The sequence below is a fragment of the Salvelinus sp. IW2-2015 genome, linkage group LG32 (genome assembly GCF_002910315.2).
Source record: "Salvelinus sp. IW2-2015 linkage group LG32, ASM291031v2, whole genome shotgun sequence".
Classification (NCBI taxonomy): domain Eukaryota; kingdom Metazoa; phylum Chordata; class Actinopteri; order Salmoniformes; family Salmonidae; genus Salvelinus; species Salvelinus sp. IW2-2015.
In genome coordinates, this window is record NC_036871.1 from 13771692 (window position 1) to 13793132 (window position 21441).

Sequence of the window (21441 nt, forward strand, 5' to 3'; positions counted from 1 at the left end):
CCTGAAAAACTCCTCAGTCCTTATCGATGACAAGCATACCTATAACATGATGCAGCCATCACCATGCTTGAAAATATGAAGTATTTGGAATGTGATGTGTTGGATTTGCCCCAAACGTAACGCTTTCTATTCAGGACAAAGCTGCAGTTTTACTTTAGTGCCTTATTGCAAACAGGATGCATGTTTTGGAATATTTTAGGTTAGTACTATTGTGGAGTAACTACAATGTTGTTGATCCATCCACAGTTTTCTCCCATCACAGCTATTATTTTTTATTTAACTAGGCAAGTCAGTAAGAACAAATTCTTATTTTCAATAACTGCCTTGTTCAGGGGCAGAACGACAGTTTTTTTTACCTTGTCAGCTCGGGGATTCTATCTTGCAACCTTTCGGTTACTAGTCCAATGCTCTAACCACTAGGCTACCTGCCGCCCCAGGTAAACTCTGTAACTGATTTAAAATCACCATTGGCATCATGGTGAAATCCCTGAGCGGTTTCCTTCCTCTCCAGCAACTGAGTTAGGAAGACGTCTGTATCTTTGTAGTGACTGGGTGTATTGATACACCATCCAAAGCGTAATTAATAACTTCACCATGCTCAAAGGGATGTATAAAAAGATAGGTGGTGCCATTAGGTAGGTGCCCTTTTTTGCACGGAATTGGAAAACCTCCTTGGTCTTTGTGGTTGGATATGCGCTTAAAAGTCACTACTCGACTGAGGGACCTTACAATTATCTGTATGTGTGGGGTCTAGAGATGGGTTAGTCATTAAAAAAAATAATGTTAACCACTAATATTGCACACGGAGTCCATCCTACCTATTTTGTGACTTGTTAAGCATTTTTACTCCTGAACTTTGTTATGGCAAGCCTAAAGGGGTTGAATACTTATTGACTCAAGACATTTCAGCTTTTAATGTTTGATTAATTTGTGAACATTTCTTAAAAACATAATTCCACTTTGACATCATGGGGTATTGTGTAGATCAGTGACACAATCTCATTTCAGGCTGTAACACAACAACATGTGGAAAACGTCAAGGGGGTTGAACACGTTCTGAAGACACTGTATATCCCTGGGTTTCTTCGGCGCAAAAACAAACACAGATTCCTGTGTTCATCTGAGGTCATAGTTCAACATCACTGCCACTGATAGGATTGGAGCGAGCCGATCTCTGGGTCTGTAGGTGCCGTTGCTATGGCTGGACAGTGGACACATGGCCTGGAGTGTTGCCCAAGTTGAAACTCGACTCATCAGTGCGTCGGCAAAAAAGTATTGGGACACTGTTATGCTCTCAGTGTGTTTACTGTAATAGCAATGTAGTAACCAACCGGTGTTATATAACCAAGAAGACACCGCAGTCCGCACACTGTGAAACTCCCAACCAAGTGTTTTTGATTTTTGTTAATACCCTTAGCTCTTTGTTCAGTAGGCCTACCCTTTCCAAACTCTCAACTGCAGACTGCAGTCGTCTTTGTTTTCATCACTATGATACACCGTAGATGCGTTCACTACATGAATTAGGCCGAAAGGCATCGTTTTTTTCCCTTCTTCTTCCAATCAACAGATGACAATAGAACTATGAGTGAATTGATTGTTGTGATCGCTGCAGCTGTTTGTCCGTGTGTTGTGTGAGTGTGTCAGAGAGAACGGGAGCGAGGATGCGAACTACCCACGTGTGGTAAATGACAGTTATGAATGGCTGTTGCTTATGAATATGTGTGTGGGTGTGTGTTGATTATCTCGGCTGCTGTTTTTGTGCCATTACGTGTGTGTGCCAGAACTGGGTGTAAATGGCTGTTATTTGCCATGGCAGACTAACGATAATCACAGGCCCATTTTAGGCTAAATTGAATGTAATTGAAAAGTTAATGATGGTCCTTGGAAACAGCTGAGGTTTGCAGACTTGTGAGGTTGGTTTCGCCCGTTAATTTTCACACACAGACATCATGATGTCACTTCACCAGCACGCCCACAAGTCTGACTTCACTGCCACCACCATCTTACCCACCGTGTCAAAATTGTTTTAAGGGTCTTTCTTCAACCAAATAGGCCAACAATGTGTGCCTACTACTCAGGCGCTCCTGTGATTTGGCAGTGTGTCACCCAGCTGTGTATAGATTGGTTGGTGTGTATCTCCAATCTTGTCAGCCCTCCTCAGGGCCCAGACGGCCTCAGTGACCCAGTTCTGTAGAGGTATATAGAGTTACCCAAACCAGTTATACAGGTGCTGGCTACCAGTACTACAGTGGCTGTTTGCATGCCCTGGGGCAGTTACCATGCCCTGGGGCAGTTACCATGCTCTGAGCCCTGGGGCAGTTACCATGCCCTGGGGCAGTTACCATGCCCTGGGGCAGTTGATAACCGTAATCAACCCAGGAGTTCAACTTCTTACACTATACACTGAGTGTTCAAAACATTATGAACACCATGTTCTTTCCATGACAGACTGACCAGGTGAAAGTTATGATCCCTTATTGATGTCACTTGTTAAATTCACTTCAATCAGTGTAGATGAAGGGGGGAGACAGGTTAAATAAGGGTTTTTAAGCCTTGAGACATTGATTGTTTATGTTTGCCATTCAGAGGGTGAATGGGCAAGACAAAAGATTTAAGTGCCTTTAAGCGGGGTATGGTAGTAGGTGCCAGACGCACCGGTTTGTGTCAAGAACTGCAATGCTGCTGGGTTTTTCCACACTTTACAGTTTCCCCGTGTGTATCAAGAATGGTCCACCACCCAAAGGACATCGAGACAACTTGACAACTGTGGGAAGCATTGGAGTCAACATGAGCCAGCGTCCCTTTGGAACGCGTTCAACACCTTTTAGAGTCCATGCCCCGACTGAATCGAGGCTGTTCTGAGGGCAAAGGGAGGGGGGCGGGGGCGGACACAATATTAGGAAGGTGTTCTTAATGTTTTGTACACTTTGTGTACATTGAACTTGATAAACAACATCACACCAGAGAAGGGTTTTATTGGGTGATATATAGCAGAGGCAGCACATAGCCTATTGAGCGGTTCATAGCAATTCAATAATATTAAGATCCCATTGGTATTCAAGCAATATCTTCTGCCCCTTTGTCCAGTTGCGATATAGATATATAGATCTATATATAGATATATCTATATAGATCTATATATATATATATATATATATATATATATAGATCTATCTATCTATATATATGGCCAAAGACAAAGGAAAAACAAGAAAAGGGACATTGAGGAAAAACTGTCAATTTAGTCCATGATTCAGCCACAGTCGATGCCTGTCTGAGATAAAATAGCATATCTTTTAATAAAATGAGCTCTATTTAATCTGCAGACTCACAACAACCCCTCTTGGATAGTCCCCACTCAGATTTGGTCATCATGTGTCACTGTGTATTGAAACTGGAGTCAGGAAACTGGAGTCATAACACATACATTTATGTGAAGAAAGAAATTAAAATCTTGTCATTACCCATCTATGTAAAATGTATTTCTCCCTCAAAACTTTTAACTTGTTTTTGTCATCCGCTAGATTTAGCGAACTGAGACATCACCGAAGCTTAGAGGACAGTAGGGGAAAGCACTGTGAAGATCCTTTGTATAAATTTTAAAAATCTCTCCAAATGTTTACATTTCGACCTATTAAATTTCTCTACGACCTTTTGACTGAAGACACGTGCAAAACAGAGAGAGCCTGAAAGGCCAGTAAAAGGGATATTTGGAGACTTTCCCGCCAACGGCACTACCACAGACTAACATCCTGTTCAGCATACAGTTCTACAGGGAGTGTTCTGAGTTGTATCTTTTAGCTATTATATTCATTCACTCATCCATCATTCTCCCCATCCTCTCTTCCTCCAGTGGTATTCAGACTCTAACGATGACCTCGCTCTCTCGCTCTCTCTCTCTCTCATAGCATTTTGTTGTTGTTGCAGACCAGTGCAGGGATTTTTCTGCATTGAAAATCCTTGGACAGGCTCCCTACATGTTTTTTTTTCGGGCTACCTAAGTCCAATTCAGGAGTATTGATCTTGTTATTATGTTTGAGCATTAGAACACTGCATTAGCCATGGCAAAGTGCATGAAATTGGCATTGAAACGGCAACCTTTTCTCTCAGCTCCATGGTAACGTGTAGAATTGCAGGAAGTTAGCTTTAAAACTGAAAAAAATAAAACACTACACCGCCAAGATGGGGGGCCTCAATTGTTGTTGCCCAGGGACCGGCCAGAATTCAGCTGCTCTGACTGGCTGACCACACCCTTTGTCTAAGCCTCATTTTGATCCAGAAAAAACCCTTCCAGTGATTTATCTTTTGCTGCAAATATCTGAATGCATGTGTCCTTGCGTGTGTAATGTATTCATGATAGACTCGTTCTGCAGAAAGCGGAAGGATGAGCGTTTTGTTATGAATCAGCGTTTATCATCTAAGGCAAAAGACGATTAGGGCGATGAATCCTTTCCTCTCAGATCCTCCCAGCCTATCACATTTCTAGTTCATTTCAGCATCTTTGGACCTACAAAATACATGAGATTATGTACCATAGTTTAAAAATCGATTTCAGGAATCCAAGTCATCGAGGACGTAATACAGGGGTCGCCATTTTCCTTAACTCCAGTGGGGGGCCACAGTATGTGCCAGTTTCTAATCTATCCAAGCACAAATGCACCTGATAAAAACGTACATGGAACCCTACATGAGCACGTAGACTCCTTGAAATATCCCTGACACCCACCCAGTCTTTTCCAGACCACAGTCTGGTTGTTCTGACTCACAGATAGTGCTCAGACACTGAGTCAGAGGCACCTGTCTGGACTACCCATAGCTCTACTGTAAGTGAACCTAATATTGTAACACTGGGAATTACTCGGAACCAACCTGCTGCCCTCTCGCCAACGGCTCCTTCTGCTGGCCTTCTGATGTATTACAGGAGTGGGGCAGCACTGTATCGAGGCACATACTGAACTTTCTTTAAATGACGTTAGACCAGGGACCCCCCTCTGTCAAACCGGCGGCCCAGGGAGCCCCATCATACATTAGCAAAAAATACAGATTAACATGTCGTATCATCAGGTGAATGAAAAATGGCAAGGAGAAGGAATTTTCATTTTAAAAATGGATAGCTTTGGTAGATTGTTTTTCATGAGTTTGACCTCCCCACAATGTAATTGAAGTAGAAGTGTAAACTCTAACATAGCCTATTAGCTAGAAGGGTAACTCTAAAACACATTTTGGATAAGAGCAGCTGTTTAGCTGGTTAAACAGAGGTTAGTCATGTGTTGGCAAATATTAATGTCCAAGTCAAGAAAGTTTACCAGCAGCAATATCACAATAGTAGTCTGTTCGCTTTTTCAGATACTCCAGATAGTGAAATTGGATCGTTCCGTGAATTCGGTGCCTTTTGAGATGTGTGACAGTGAAAAATTTGTTTGCATTTTGTTTGCATTCAAATGTTTACATTCTGTCATAAAGAGCACATGTTCAACTTTAATAAAATACGTGTTCCCATCGAGGTGAAATACAATAAGTACCAAATAAAGTAAGAGGGTTAAAGATTTAACCTTACATCTGTCACGCCCTGACCTTAGAGACCCTTTTTATTCTCTATTTTGGTTAGGTCAGAGTGTGACTAGGGTGGGTAGTCTAGTTTTTTTCATTTCTATGTTGGCCTGGTATGGTTCCCAATCAGAGTCAGCTGTCTATCGTTGTCTCTGATTGGGGATCATATTTAGGCAGCCATTTCCCACTGGGTTTTTGTGGGATCTTGTTTTTGTGTAGCTGCCTGTGAGCAGCCCAGAACATCACGTTTCGTTTTCTTCTGTTTTGTTTTTGGTGAGTTTCATACTTATTAAACATCTGGAACTCTAAGTACGCTGCGCCTTGGTCTATTAATTCAACCAACGATCGTGACAACATCAGCCATAAATCCCCTTGTGACAGGGAAAATGGAAGCTTGTGTGCAACAGAGAGGGGCAGTTGGATGCAAGCTATAAAAAAAAAAATTAAATCTAGTCTGTTTGCCTATAGGTCAAATCAAATTTTATTTGTCACATACACATACATGGTTAGCAGATTTTAATGCGAGTGTAGCGAAATGCTTGTGCTTCTAGTTCCGGCCATGCAGTAATATCTAACAAGTAATCTAACCTAACAATTTCACAACAACTACCTTATACACCCAAGTGTAAAGGAATGAATAAGAATGTGTACATAAAAATATATGAATGAGTGTTGGCCGAACGGCATAGGCAAGATGCAGTAGATGGTATAGAGTACAGTATTTACATATGAGATGAGTAATGTATAAACATTATATCAAGTGGCATTGTTTAAAGTGGCTAGTGATACATTTATTACATAAATTTTTCCATTATTAAAGTGGCTAGAGTTGAGTCAGTATGTTGGCAGCAGCCACTCAATGTTAGTGATGGCTGTTTAACAGTCTGATGGCCTTGAGATAGAAGCTGTTTTTCAGTCTCTCGGTCCCCGCTTTGATGCACCTGTACTGACCTCGCCTTCTGGATGATAGCGGGGTGAACAGGCAATGGCTCGGGTGGTTGTTGTCCTTTGATCTTTTTGGCCTTCCTGTGACATCGGGTGGTGTAGGTGTCCTGGAGGGCAGGTAGTTTGTCCCCGGTGATGCGTTGTTTAGACCTCACTACCCTCTACGGTTATGGGCGGAGCAGTTGCCGTACCAGGCGGTGATACAGCCCGACAGGATGCCCTCGATTGTGCATCTGTAAAAGTTTGTGAGTGTCTTTAGTGACAAGCCAAATTTCTTCAGCCACGCTGTCTGTGTGGGTGGACCATTTCTGTGTGTCCGTGATGTGTACGCCGAGGAACTTAAAACTTTCCACCCTCCACTACTGTCCCGTCGATGTGGATAGGGGGCTGCTCCCTCAAGTCCACGATCATCTTTCTTTTGTTGACATTGAGTGTGAGGTTATTTTCCTGACACCACACTTTAAGGTAACAGGGTTGACCTTGAAATGAGGTACAGATTTTGAATCACAAGTAAATAATAATCTTCAGAAATGACTGTCAAAGCAACAAAATAACTAGGTCTTCACAGTGATGGTGAAAACTTGGAGAAATGTTGGTTAAAGTCTTCCTACAAGTCAGAGGTTGCACGGAGGGCATGTCAAAATGCAGAATTTTGACAATTTAGTAAATCTTTATTCATATACAGAAAAAAAATCTGATTTATTGAATTCTCCATGTGGTCTATATTAAAGGGCACTTCATGGAATATAACAGGCTTTTAAAATTCAATATTGTTGCACAATTTATACTTAAAATATCAAAGGGATGCAAAAGACACTCATTTCGTTGAACCACCCAATTTGCTCAATATTAGGAGTTGAGAAATAAAGTTGACGTCATTCGAAATAAGATATTCTCCTGTTTTCTACTGTAGGTATGTCATTCAATACCTCCAGACCCCCGGTTGAATACCCCTGCTTTAGACCAGTGTTCCTAAAAAGCTGAAATGTGTGCAGGCTTCAGTCTCAAGTGTAACACTCTTTTAAACACCTGATTCAACTAATCCACAATGTGAAATCGGGTGTTTTAGTGCTAAGCTGGGACAAAAGCCTGCTCACACTGCAGGGCCTCCAAGAGGACCAGGAGCAAAGAACACAATGTACATGTCCAACATATTTCCTTCCCGTACAAATTGGAACCGTTTCAGCTTCTCGCAGCAGTCTAGAGTTCTACCACTGCTGTGTTCTCTGCATGAAAATATTAGCCTTCTATGAAACATTAGCTCTCTTCCTTCAAACATTGCAAAACTGCTTTTCACCTCTATCAAAACATTCTCACCCTCTACTGTGTGTGAACTCTCAAACATGGCTAGCTGTTCTACATTCTAGAAGAGCTCTCAGCATTATGAACGTACTAGAACTGCTGTCTATTGTCATAACACTGTCAGTGTCATCTCCACCATGTCAGGCCACCTGAATGTGCTGAATAAGCTAACTTCGAGAGGTTAAGTAATGACAGTGTGTAATGTATGTACAGAAACCTTGCTCTCTACGGAGTCTCACAATAACCTACCGTACCATCTCTTAGGACATCCTCTGTCAATGCAGACTTAGGGGTAGGCAAGACACTAATATCATCAAAATCAATATATCCTAACATGTTTTTGGGCTAGTTCATTAGTTCTGACCTGATTAAGTAGAATCCTGAAAAAGAATGTAAAAGGTACAGTTTATATTACTAAATCATAAGTTGAAAATTATACTGTTGCTGCTTCCTGTTGTCATGGATTTGTAATTATAGCCGTGTCAAAACACTGTTTTTAAATGTAATATAATAATCAATATGCTGCAATATGTTGTGATATGTTGAAGACGAAGACAAAAATTACACACGTTACACTTGTGTTCAGATTACTCTATTTTGCAAAATTAGTAACTTTTTAAAAACTGCTCACGCACCAATATTTACCAATCGGTCACTCTAGACTGAAATTGATTAGCTCGTTCTACTGTAATCAATAGAGCGTGCAAATGAGTCACTCGCATCGATATTGTATTGAAATCAATGGAACTGGGACAGGTATAGTTTGTTGTGGTTTTTCTTTGAAAAGAGCGCAAACTTGGGTATACAACATGTAACTGTCGATAGATGAGAACCTGTAGTAGGCTTTTATCAACTAATTTCCATGTAGGAAAATGTTTATGGTAGATATGAATATGAAATAGGAAACGCAAAAACCTTTTGACTGGATAATTTCAACGAATCGTCTCGCCACATGTAGTTCTAAATAGTGACGGGTTGCTTTCGTTTCAGTGATGACTGTCAAATCCGTGTATTAGTTTGTGGCCAGCGACTTTTATACAGAGAGCGCCCCGAATTGTCTGTGCTATTTTAAGTTTGAAAATGACAATGGCGTTAAGTCCGGCGACGGACAGACGCGTATGACAAAACCAACAGTACCTAACCAAATATATTCATCTGATTCAAGCAATCCATTTAGTGTTGGCGTGATAACTATACACTTTTTTATAATAACATCTCCAATCTGACGTAAAACGGATGTTTAATTCCACTAAATGTTGTGGTGAAAATGCAAGCTTGTGTCATTCGAAATAAGGGGTAACCTTTCGGTTACAAGTCCAATGCTCTAACCACTAGGCTACCCTGCCGCTCCAATATATGATGTTAGTAAATGTAGCATACTCACACACGTTTACAATAATGACATCCATTTCTTTCTACTTTAACCATGGAGAGAGTTTAGAAATGCTCCTAAGCACAATTTTAACAAGGCGCTCTAGACTAGAGCGTCCATAGGGACTGTGCAGCAGGATGAACGTTTGACGTCCACTTAAGACTCCAGTCGTTTTCACATGTTTTGATGTATTCCCTTCTAAACAAGCTTTCTAAGTTGACTAGATAGTTAAATATGGGCTGCTAGTGTTTAAATGCATGAAATATGTGAAATGACTGGGTTTAGGCTATCTTTGGCGAAAGGATCACTGCTCAATATCACACGTGGCAAAAATAGCAAGGTCTCAAAGACATTTGCAAACATCAGCTTGTCTGGAAAAGAGAGAAGATGAATAACACCTAGTTTTTTCCTTGTGCTTCAAATCTTCTCCTGTCTTTCCAGTCACCGACGAGGACACAGTCAAGAGGTACTACGCCAAGTTTGAGGAGAAGTTCTTTCAGACGTGCGAAAAGGAGCTGGCCAAAATCAACACATTCTACTCTGGTAACTGTGCATGTTGCTCGATTTCATGCACCTGATATAACCAAACCACAGTTTGTTTCTCTACTTAGCTAGCCTATTTCTATGATTGTACCAAAAAACCAACAGCACATTCACATTGCATTACTAGCAAACAGTCACATTCTCCTCCACAGGTCTAGGCCACTAATGGCCCATCTGGTCAGAAGACAAACATGAATCCCTTAGGTACTGAATCTTCCTGCCAAAGACCAATAGTTAGGCAACAGAGACCGAATCAGACTGCCTCCCTCTTACACAATCTCCCTCACGCTCCCCTTCTTCCCATGACCCTGCCTCTCCCTCTCTTCTTTCCTCCCCCCTCTCCCTCTCTCTCTCCAGAAAAGCTAGCCGAGGCCCAGCGCCGTTTCGCCACGCTGCAGAATGAGCTGCAGTCTTCACTGGATGCCCAGCGGGAGAGCAGCATGCAGGGCCTCCGTCGCCGCCGCAAGGCCGTCTTCCACCTGTCCCAGCAGGAGCGCTGCAAACACCGCAACATCAAAGACCTGCAACTGGCCTTCTCAGAGTTCTACCTCAGCCTCATCCTGCTGCAGAACTACCAGGTTAGTAGACACTTGCCCCTTAGACACTTTCCCCTTAGACACTTGCCCCTTAGACACTTGCCCCTTAGACACTGCCTCATCCTGCTGCACAACTACAAATTTAGACACTTGGGCGGTATCCGATTTTTCATATTGTAAAACCGTGCCTCACTCATCCCGGGATTTACGGTATTACTGGCATAGCCTACAAGGGGGTGCTAAAAACACAAGAAAAGCCCATTGGTCCTCTATTACCAGAATACTAACAAAAGTAGCACAAACTAATAGTGAAATCACATAGACGCTGTTAGCTAAATGCTAACGTGCGAAAACGAACAAACTAATTGCAAAGACAGGAAAATCCAGCCCATAAAGCTATACAAGCATAGCTAGTAGCAACCAAATGTAATTTCCGGTGAGTGTGGACATTTACAAGCGAATGTGAACGAGAGAAATTGGGAGAAAGGGAAAAAATGGCAGCTGTACAGAACTCATCCAGAGCTCTTTGACTTCTGGCAGAAAGACATTATAAGATATCTGATGGCAAACATTTAGTAGTGAATTGAATTGTAACTTCATCACCTCATGTGCGCTGCACAACAGAGACTCGTCGATAGATAGACTGCTATGGACTCACCAGCTCTCGCTTTCTCCCATTGTGCTATTTACAAACAAACTGTTCTGGGGAACCACAGTAAGCTTCATAATGTAAGATCATGTGAAACGAAGAACGCAATCTGCTTTATCTCCTAACGTATTGCACATGTTGACTGCAGGTATTAAAAGGTAGCTACAAATATTCCAACATATTGAAAAACGTCAAAGAAATTGTTTTGACGGTATCGAAAAACATTCCTGTGGTTTTTTTAAATACCCCGGTATACGGTATACCAACCAATCCTAGTAGACACCACCCCTAGATACTACCCCCCTATACACTATTTCTGGATACTACCTCAGCCTCATCCTGCTGCAGAACTACCAAGTTAGGTACCAGCTCCTAATCACCAAACCCAAGACACTACCGCTAACCCTAACCTTGTTGTCCTGTGTCACCTTCTGATCCATTGCAACAAGTTTTACGTCCTAAAAATTCTCCGGGAGACTCCTATTATAATCCTTCAACTGTTTCTCCTCTCCCCAGAATCTGAACTTCACAGGTTTCCGTAAGATCTTGAAGAAGCATGATAAGATCCTGGAGACGTCGCGGGGAGCCGACTGGCGCGTGGCCCACGTGGAGGTGGCCCCCTTCTACACCTGCAAGAAGATCACCCAGCTCATCTCTGAGACGGAGGTACTGGACTGGACAGCCATTTTGTTTCCCCCTCTTATCAATGAAAAGCATTGGCTAGTAGTAATGTACTATAATCATTTCAGTTTTATTCGCTTATCATCTTGTCTTAACTTTTAGCTGTGACAATCTCTTCCTTTCTCGCTGTGTCTCCACCGTTCTCTCAGGCCCTGGTAACACAAGAGTTGGAGGGAGGAGACAGACAGAGAGCCATGAAGAGACTACGAGTGCCCCCACTGGGTGCTGCACAGCCTGCTCCGGCGTGGACCACCTTTAGGGTCGGCTTGTACTGTGGCGTCTTCCTCGTCCTCATGGTCACCGTCGTCATCACAGGTACGTCCGTCATCCCTCCCTCCCCATTTCTAAGTGCTCTAGTTCAGGATTTAACATCTCAGTTGTTGACGGAACGCTGACGTTAATTAATGGGTTATTAATCGTCCTGCCCTCTAGCTGTGGTTGTGATAGAGAATGCCAACGTGTGGCCATTGGTGAGGATCTACCGCGGCGGCTTCCTGCTGATCGAGTTCCTCTTCCTGCTGGGCATCAACACGTACGGCTGGCGCCAGGCGGGGGTCAACCATGTGCTCATCTTCGAGCTCAACCCCCGCAACAACCTCTCCCACCAGCACCTCTTTGAGGTAAGAGTTTGGTCCCGTGTGGCTCAGTTGGGAGAGCATGGCGCTTGCAACGTCAGGATTTTGGGTTTGATTCCCGTGGCCACTCGTACGTAAAATGTATGCGCGCATAACTAAGTCACTTTGGATAAAAGCGTCTTATGAATGGCGCATATATTAGTCTGGTCCCAGAAGTTTGTTGTTGGATACTGGTTGAGTTTTAGTCATATCGTTCATATTACCTATGTGGCTTTTTATGGTCACATTTAGTGTAGTGTTACTGAATCTAGCCTTATTGGCATGAAAGGAGCAAATCAGCTGTTGCCTAAGCAGTAGAACACTAATAGATTGCGTTTTCAATCAAATTACAACACCAGTTAACCTGCCTCTCCCTCCTCTCCTCCACATAGATTGCTGGTTTCCTGGGGGTGCTGTGGTGTGTGAGCATCCTGTCCTGTCTGTTCTCCAAGTCCATCCTGGTGCCCATGCAGGCCAACCCGCTGGTCCTCTACGGCTTCTTCTTCCTCTTCCTCATCAACCCCTTCAAGACCCTCTACTACAAGTCACGCTTCTGGCTCCTCAAACTGCTGGTGAGACGCTCAGAATGCCGAAGAAGTGCACTGTCAAATGTTATATGGCCGCTGAACATGTCTGAACATGTGCCTGTCATCATGATGGGGGAAAGGGCACCATTTTATGTTGCCAAATGCTCTGTCTTTGTTGTCCTATGCATCCTTAGTCAGTAATATATATATATATATATATATATATATATATATATATATATATATATATATATATATATATATATATCCCTCTCACAATCTCTCTCTTCCCTCTCTCCATTCCCCACCTCTCTACCTTTCTCCCTATCCCTCCCTCTCCTCCAGTTCCGTGTGGTGACAGCCCCGTTCCACAGGGTAGAGTTTGCAGACTTCTGGCTGGCCGACCAGCTCAACTCTCTAGGGGTGGTTCTGATGGACCTGGAGTACCTCATCTGTTTCTACAGCTTTGAGCTCGACTGGAAGCAACAAGACGGGCTACTGCGCGACAGTAAGCAACAGACACACACACACAATAACACACTCCAAGCTCTATGGAAAATAAGCTAGTTTGACTTTCAATCACTCAGCTCAACAATCAGAGCTTTTCTCATTTCTGGTGGCTACTTTCATTTCTCTCTTCCTCTCCTTTATCCCCGTCTCCTCTCTCTGTATCTCTCTCTTTCGCACTCTCACTCATCACAACAGGCAGCCTTACCCTAACATACAAATCTCAGTCAAAACAAGCCCACACTAAACATACCCTCAAGACTTTTGTCCAAACAAAGTGAACTCGAGTCCAAACAAACATAACCTAGTCCACAGACAGCTCACTCCAAACACTATCCAGTCCAAATAAACATACATACCACCAACTAGCCTTGTTCAAGCACATTTTATCCCGTTGATGTTATTATTTGCATGGGTGTTAAGTGTTGGAGTCAACTCCATCTTAAACTCATGAGTATATTGAATTCCTATAAATAAATTCAATGTCTGATCCAACAGACAGGAATTTAAATGGAAGATATTTGGCAGATTTTATTGGTTGACTGATAATGTGCTTTGTGATAAGTGCTGGTGTTTGTCACTAACTTGTATAACGTGTGCTGAATTTTATTGGTTAATTCCTAATCGATGTGTATTCTGATAGGTGGAGGCGTGTGTCACTCGTACTCGTACGGCGTGCGGGCAGTGATCCAGTGTCTGCCGGCCTGGTTCCGCTTTGTGCAGTGCCTGCGGCGTTACCGCGACTCCAAACGGGCCTTCCCACACCTGGTCAACGCCGGGAAATACTCCACCACCTTCTTCGTGGTCACCTTCGCTGCCCTCTACAGCACCCACAAAGGTATGGAGAGAATGTTTAGAGTCATCTTAGACTGGGATCTAAATGACATATCGTTAGTACAGAACTGTTTTGGGCCACTGTACCGGTTGACATGCATATACCAATGATTCTCATAAGAGGAGAGAGGATCCACAAACAATGGAACAACTAACAAGGAGAGATTAGGACAGTAATGGTATTTGCAATATAACGTTTGTAGTTTATACGTATGCACTACGTTGATTGATTGACCAAATGCTTGAATCATTGATTGAGCGGTTGCTTTGTTGATTGATCAGTGATTTGGGTGATTGAATATGACCCTTGACCCCTATATCTCTCCCCTCCTAGCTGTGCGTCATGAGGACACCCAGATCTTCTTCTACCTGCTGATTGGCTGTTCATTAGTCAGTTCCTGTTACACCCTGGTGTGGGACCTGAAGATGGACTGGGGCCTGTTTGACCGCAATGCAGGAGATAACACCATACTCAGAGAGGAGATCGTCTACCCCCAGAAAGTTAGTGTACACCTCTTAGCCATAATGACCAAAATGACGAATATAAGTTGGGTAGAGGTAATCGTCTATATACAGAAATACACACACACACACACTGTTCGGGAAAAACATATGCCTCAAAGAGGAACAGAGAGGATGTAGGGCTGGTCGATATGTAACTCATTTGAATGTATGTTTCTGCACAATATTCCAAATGCCTGTATCGCAAGAATCAAGTTTTTTAGTTTTCATGAGCGTTTATGTCCGTTGTTCTCATGTTGTCTTTTTGGTCTCGTCTCCTTCGTTCCTTCTCTGCTGTGTGCACCTTTCCATTTACACCAGCGATCGGAGTATAATGACAAGATGCTCATGTCTCCGCCCTAACAATTGGAGTTGTCCCAAAGGCGCGAAGGCAGTCAACAAGCTTAGGTCCGAAATAAGCCCATAGAAAAGCATTTGGCTTATTTGTGAAACCTCTCGCTTTCGCCTCTTCCTCTGTTTACACACAGACACACACACACACACACACACACATCAAGCCCCTCCCCCTGACACTCGCACAACAAAGATGAGAGATCACTTCTTCCTCTCTGACAAGCAGTTTCAACTTGCTGTTTGCATTTGATGTTTGGTCCAACAGAATGGGTCATATGGACACAAACACATTGAGACATTATTTTACTGTAACAGAGGACAAGTTAACTTTTCTAACCATACCCTCAACTGCTCAAAGTTCACACAGAGCAGACAGTACTAAAACAGGAGTATCAATGAACGTTGATTCTGGAAAATTAATTCTCAGTGTCGCGCACGGCATTGCAGTACCGCTAGCAGCATTTTAGCCACAGACTGTTATACTAGTTGTCTAATTAAGCAATAAGGCATGAGGAGGTGTGGTATATGGCCAATATACCATGGCTAAGGGCTGTTCTTATGCACGATACATCGCGGAGTGCCTGGACACAACCCTTAGCCGTGGTATATTGGCCATATACCACAAACCCCAGAGGTGCCTTTTTTGCTATTATAAACTGGTTACCAATGTAATTAGAGCAGTAAAAATACACGTTTTTTCATACCCGTGGTATACGGTCTGATATACCACGGCTGTCAGCCAGTCAGCATTTAGGGCTCGAACCACCCAGTTTATAATCTGTGTTTTATAAATGTGCAATAAAACATAACTCAATTTATATAAGGAATTGGCAACTCCTTCTCATTCTGAGAAATAAGGTCGGCCACTTGATTTCAACATCTGAACAAAGTGGACAGGCTAGCATGCTGTTAAACAGTTGTAGACGGACAGATGGGTGTGTTCATAACAATTCAACTGTTCTGCCTTGTTAACTAGCAAATAGATCCTTGAAACTTGAAATCTAAAGATTAGCTGGCTACTCACTAGCTCGTGGGCTTGTGCTAGAGAGATTATGAGACCTGTTTTATAATGCCTGCTACAAGAGGTTAGTCATTATTAGTGAATGTGCTTTATACATGGTTCTGGTTAAATTTGTAACAAAATATTTTCGTAGACAAACCTGAAAGCCAGATCAGTGATTATTGCAAAAAAACAGGTTAAACTATTTTGATAAAATTAAATTATTAGTTGGTTTAATGGTTGTGGAAGGCCTAGGTGTAATTTCACAAGCCCTGAATTCATTAGATTACTGTTGACTGTTGGAAATGCAGTGTATTTGACCTTTAATTGTACAACAAAGCTTATTTAGAAACGTATTTCGTAAATAGTCCAGAAGTTAGAAAAAAAATGGAGATGTGATTTTTAGGCCATATCGCCCAGCCATAAGAGGATGTCTGCTAATGTAATAAATCATTGTTCAAATATTTTCAGGCCTACTATTTTTATGTAATGTCAGAAGATGTGTATGTGATGATAATACACGTGTGTGTGTGTGGGTTTGTTCAGGCCTACTACTACTGTGCCATACTGGAGGATGTGCTGCTGCGCTTTGCCTGGACAATACCCCTCTCCCTGAGCACCGCCAGTACACCGTCAGCTGCAGACATTGTGGCTACCATCCTAGCCCCTCTGGAGGTCTTCAGGTGAGATTACATTATTTTATTCTCTCTCCTATATTTTCTTTGCATTCTCTTCCTTTCTCATTGAATTAACATTTCAGTCTATGTCTACTATTGTGGTAACCTCTAGGTAGAGCCCTTCTCCTGAAGATTTCAACAGGCAACCATTTAACCACTAAATACCTCCCTCAACGGCATTTCATACATGAAATTCAGGTGAAACACCTCAACAACATTTCACTTGATTCTCCTCCTCCCCCTCTCCACTGCAGACGTTTTGTGTGGAACTTCTTCCGTCTGGAGAACGAGCACCTGAATAACTGTGGTGAGTTCCGAGCGGTGAGGGACATCTCAGTGGCTCCGCTGAACGCTGACGACCAAACTCTGCTGGAGCAGATGATGGACCAGGAGGACGGAGTCCGGAACCGCCTGGGCAAGAAGAACTGGAAACGCTCCTACAGCATGTCCCTGAGACGGCCACGCCTCGCTTCCCAGTACGGTTATACAATAGCTCCACACACACATATATTGGCATGCCTGCATACACACACAAAGCTACAGCATGTCCCTGAGACAACCGCGCCTCGCTTCCCAGTATGGTAATAACGTATGGCTGTGTTCCCCTCTACTAAACTCTCTCTCTCCTCAGGACCAAGACCCGGGACACCAAAGTTCTCATGGAGGACACAGACGATGACACCTGACATCAGGCCAGACCCATTGCATCCATAGCATGGGTTCAGAACCTCTTTAAAGGACCACGTCCCTCCTAGGGGCATATCCCCCCCCCCCCCCCCCCCATCAATCAGTCGATCGATCATTTGATGACCCGCCCCCTCATCAGTCCATCACAGAGCTGCCTATCTGCATCAACACACAGAGTACAAAGACATGAATATAGGCGTATACAGAGGATAACAATTGGAGACAAATATCTCACACACACACACACACACACACACCTTGGAACAGCTACTTTTAAGCCACTTTGTTTTTTTACATTCATGGACCATTTAGTGCTGAGTTGACGTCACCCGTTATTTTTTATATTTCATGGGGCATAGACGAAACACCAAGACTGTGTAAATGTTGATGTAAATATCAGGAAGAACAAACGGGGAACGGACTGTTGATTTCAAGATGGCTAATCAGAAATTATGTAATATAAAAAAGACTGAGAGCGTTGGACTCTGAACAGTGATCAGACACTCCTCTGCAATCAGTCTGGTCCAAGACTTTCTTATGACCTTTTTTGATGAACATGATGATGAAGATTACTGTATTGACGTGGCTGTCCTTTCCATGTGTGATAAGTTCTTCCACGAATACCTTGGTTTTTATTTTATTTTGTTTAATTAAATTGTTATTTATGTGAGGGGAGAGATGCCTAAAACATTTGGTAGTGAAATGGGGGAGGTTCTGATTTGAAATGGCTGCTAAAGTGTCTGCCTAATGTTGCCCATAAGAACTGTTCCAAGAACTTGTTGGTAAGGGGGAGAGGAGTTTGTTCTAATGGTTCAGTATGGGTCGGTCTGAATATAAGGCTGATCAGAGACCAGTGCTTCAGGGCATCTCATCCTTTAAAATGACATTGTATGTTCAAAAACCCTCAGGAGGCTCTGATTGGACAATTCTCTCAAAACAAGCCCACCCCTTCCTGGTCTTCAGAACCTTTATAGGGAGGGGGCCTCCCATCATTGTGGAACATCCCCCCCATGTCTATTTCTATGGGCACAAGCACATTCCATGACAAAAACTCTTGTTGGCGGAGAGGATTTTTCAGGTTTAAAGCTTATTTCCTGTAATTCTACACATTCTGCCATGGGGTGAAGATGTTTTTGGCCATTTTAAAGCTAATTTCCTGCAGTTCTACATATTTTGCGTGTTCATGTGATATCTGAGTGACTCAAACATTACAACAAAATCAATGGGCTAAAAGACCTAGCTAAGAAATGTTAGCTGACATGGACTAGTTGATAAATAGCTCTCTAAAGGTCTGCAATGACTGACATAACAAGAGGAAAACTGATGAATCACTACCCAATTTCAAAATTGCACCTTGCGCATTCAAGAGTCATTTGAAAGCTAGACAGTCCCCCCCCGCCGACCCCTTTAGTTTGGGAACGCTGGTTTTAGATACAATTTTAGATACATTTTCATTTACTCTATAAAGTCTAAGAATGTTCTTAACTGAAATCATATCATTTGACAATCCTGTTTGTAAGCTTTCAAATGATATCACACTCAACCGTTTATTTTTCCCCAGTGATGTGGACGTCTCATGGAAGGTTGGGGTATGCAAAATGGGTCAGCTTTGAGCACCTCCATCTCCTGAATACTTTGACATTCAGGTCCAAAAAGTCCCTTTCCGACCACTTCCACCATGGGCAAACATGAATGAAATGTTTTGTTCAAATCAAAAGGGGTGCAGTCAGAAAGTGATTGAAATCACATGGAACGACCCCTATACCAATATGGTTTAACTGTAGCATTGTTCACTTTCATGCCAAATCTTGGATGTCTTTTTATTTACTAGTGTGAGCTAACACAGTCTTTTTCAGTAAGCCGTGGTAGGTGTGAGAATGACAGAATTTACGACTATTGCTCTTAGAGCTAGCTAAATATCTGAAACATTCCATTGAGAGCTGGACTGTGCTTCCAAAGCGTAACGCTTCACTAAAAGCCCATTTATGTTTGATCCGAAAATGTGATCAGAGGCTCCGTAGGGAGGGTGTGATGCAATTGCGGAGCCTCCGGAGACACGCAGAGGCCAAATTGAGCTCTATACCGCGTCACCGTGAGCCTCCCAAATTTTGTAACAATGCGGAGGGCTCCGTATAGCTACATACACACAAACTCACTTCCTTCACAACAGCTCTGCGCTGCTCCGCAAGAAGTATGAACGCCCGGACTTCTTCAGAGGCCGTGTCACCGTAGGATGCTGCACGGCCAATGCAGATGTCAGATTGATCCTGCAGCACCTTTTCCTGATAATGCACAGCAGATAGAAATTAAATCCATAGAAAAGATATTTCACTATTAGGGCCCTTACTTTTTCTTGGCCATGTGACATTAGTTTTTTCTAGAAAAAATCACATCCTACGGTGCCACCAGCCACCTGTGATACCTACGTCTGTTCTAGACATCCTAGTTCTATATGCGATGTTGTGCTGCTTTGCGTCCACTAAGCACCACAGCCCAGGTCTCTTCTGAAAGCCCAGCTCTCTTCCATCAGTAGGGTCAGTTTCCCCTGACTCTGTTATAATTGGGGCCCAGCGTTTTTCCTGCTCAGGTGTCAGTTTGGAAAACTCCTGGTCCTTGCCATCCCATTAGATCGCAGGGCTGAACACCCAATGCCAGTTAGGAGTGAGGCGTCACGTGTATCTGGGGATGTGCAGGGGTTGGCCTCTTCACCTGCCCTTAATATTAGTAGTTGTTGAATTCTGCTGTAAAACAGCATATTTCTCTGTAGCAGAAATCTAAGTCATTCCATCCAGACAGTTTTTTATTTTTAAGTTTTATTCCTAGCCTTGGATGTGTTCTTAGCTCGGACACTTCTCACTTTGGGGGATTTGTTGAATGTATCATTCTGTTAGTAACTCCAGCCAAGAAATGCAATGTGTATGCTCTCACATAAAGACTCCAAAGAGAAGGGTCTGCATTGGCTCACCTAAGGAGACTTGAATATTAGAATGCATCTAATGCGTTTCACAGTTCTAATGAAGGCAAAAGCTTTAAGCGTTCTGCTCTTACTGAGTAAGAACCATTTCCCAGAATCCCTCCCTTCCTAAAAGCCACCTGAGGGTTTTAACCCCCACTCTGTATAACCAGGTAGATTTACTAACACTGTAAAGATATAAGCAATCGTATAGGGCGGAATCCTAACTTGAAATGCCCAGATAACTCATCTCCCATTGATATCAATGCACGATGTTCAAAGGTTTGAGTTAACCCAAGTATATCTCAGGTTAGGATTTGGCCCATACTTCTCAAGCTGCATTTCGTAGTTCATAGGTCAACTGTAATGGTGATTGTGGAAAGCCTGATGGAGCTTAAATGTGGTCTGGGGGAACTAGTCTTAAATAATGTGGTGAAGGAGAGAACCAAGAGAAGACAACATGGAGATCTATTAGTGTCACCGTTCCAAGTAACACCTTATTGCTGATATAGTGCACAAGAAGTAGCATGCTATATTGGACTATATAGGGAATAGGGTGTCATTTGAGATATGCCCCGTCTTTTTATGGTTGAGCTCTCCTGTCGGCCTTGCCCAGCTCAGATGGGATTCTCCACAGAGGCCCATAGACTTGAATGGAGCTGGTGAGCAATAACGGCCATGCGTAATCCCTGTAATAAGTCTTAATAAGTGTCAAGCAATGTTTGTACCCGAAGGAGGAGGGGACCCCAGTGTCTCAGGGCAAACTGTTGATTTTCATTGGGCCTCAGTGCTTTGTAGATCAATGAGTCAATATTTAACTAGATTCCACCTCATCCGATTGTTCAATTTCTGACAAAAATAAATGATTTTCCATAAATGTGTACCTACTTGTGCACTTTAGCTGCTATAAGAACCATTATAGACATCGAAGAAGCGAGCGATTCATTTGTTTTTTTTCCTGACAAACGCAAAAGATTGGGCACAACTAGTAACGAGTCAACACCCTGTGCGACCTTGGGTCCCCCGCCCATTGTTAAGATGGGGATGGCCATCTGTTGTTACATTTTCAGATATTGTGGTCTCTACAGGTCTGAAGACTACACCTCTCTAGGTCAACCAATGGACCAGGGGCCTGTTGCACAAAACTAGGATAAGGGATTAAGCCAGGATATCTTGGTGATCCTGGCTCAATTGATCCGTAATCCGGTT

At 42.9% G+C, this 21441-nt stretch overlaps 1 protein-coding gene across 1 annotated transcript in view; it reads left to right on the top strand.

Annotated features, from left to right (window-relative positions):
• LOC111957026 (xenotropic and polytropic retrovirus receptor 1 homolog) overlaps positions 1-21109 on the top strand; it is a 33420-nt gene extending 12311 nt beyond the window's left edge. The window contains exons 3-14 of the mRNA XM_023977739.2: positions 9611-9712; positions 10070-10290; positions 11414-11563; positions 11728-11893; positions 12011-12198; positions 12585-12764; positions 13065-13227; positions 13870-14064; positions 14395-14561; positions 16462-16598; positions 16847-17068; positions 17224-21109. Of these exons, the coding sequence (XP_023833507.1) occupies positions 9611-9712; positions 10070-10290; positions 11414-11563; positions 11728-11893; positions 12011-12198; positions 12585-12764; positions 13065-13227; positions 13870-14064; positions 14395-14561; positions 16462-16598; positions 16847-17068; positions 17224-17278 (1946 nt within the window). The 3' untranslated portion in view covers positions 17279-21109. The remainder of the gene's footprint in view (positions 1-9610; positions 9713-10069; positions 10291-11413; positions 11564-11727; positions 11894-12010; positions 12199-12584; positions 12765-13064; positions 13228-13869; positions 14065-14394; positions 14562-16461; positions 16599-16846; positions 17069-17223) is intronic.
• The last annotated feature ends 332 nt before the right edge of the window (positions 21110-21441 follow it).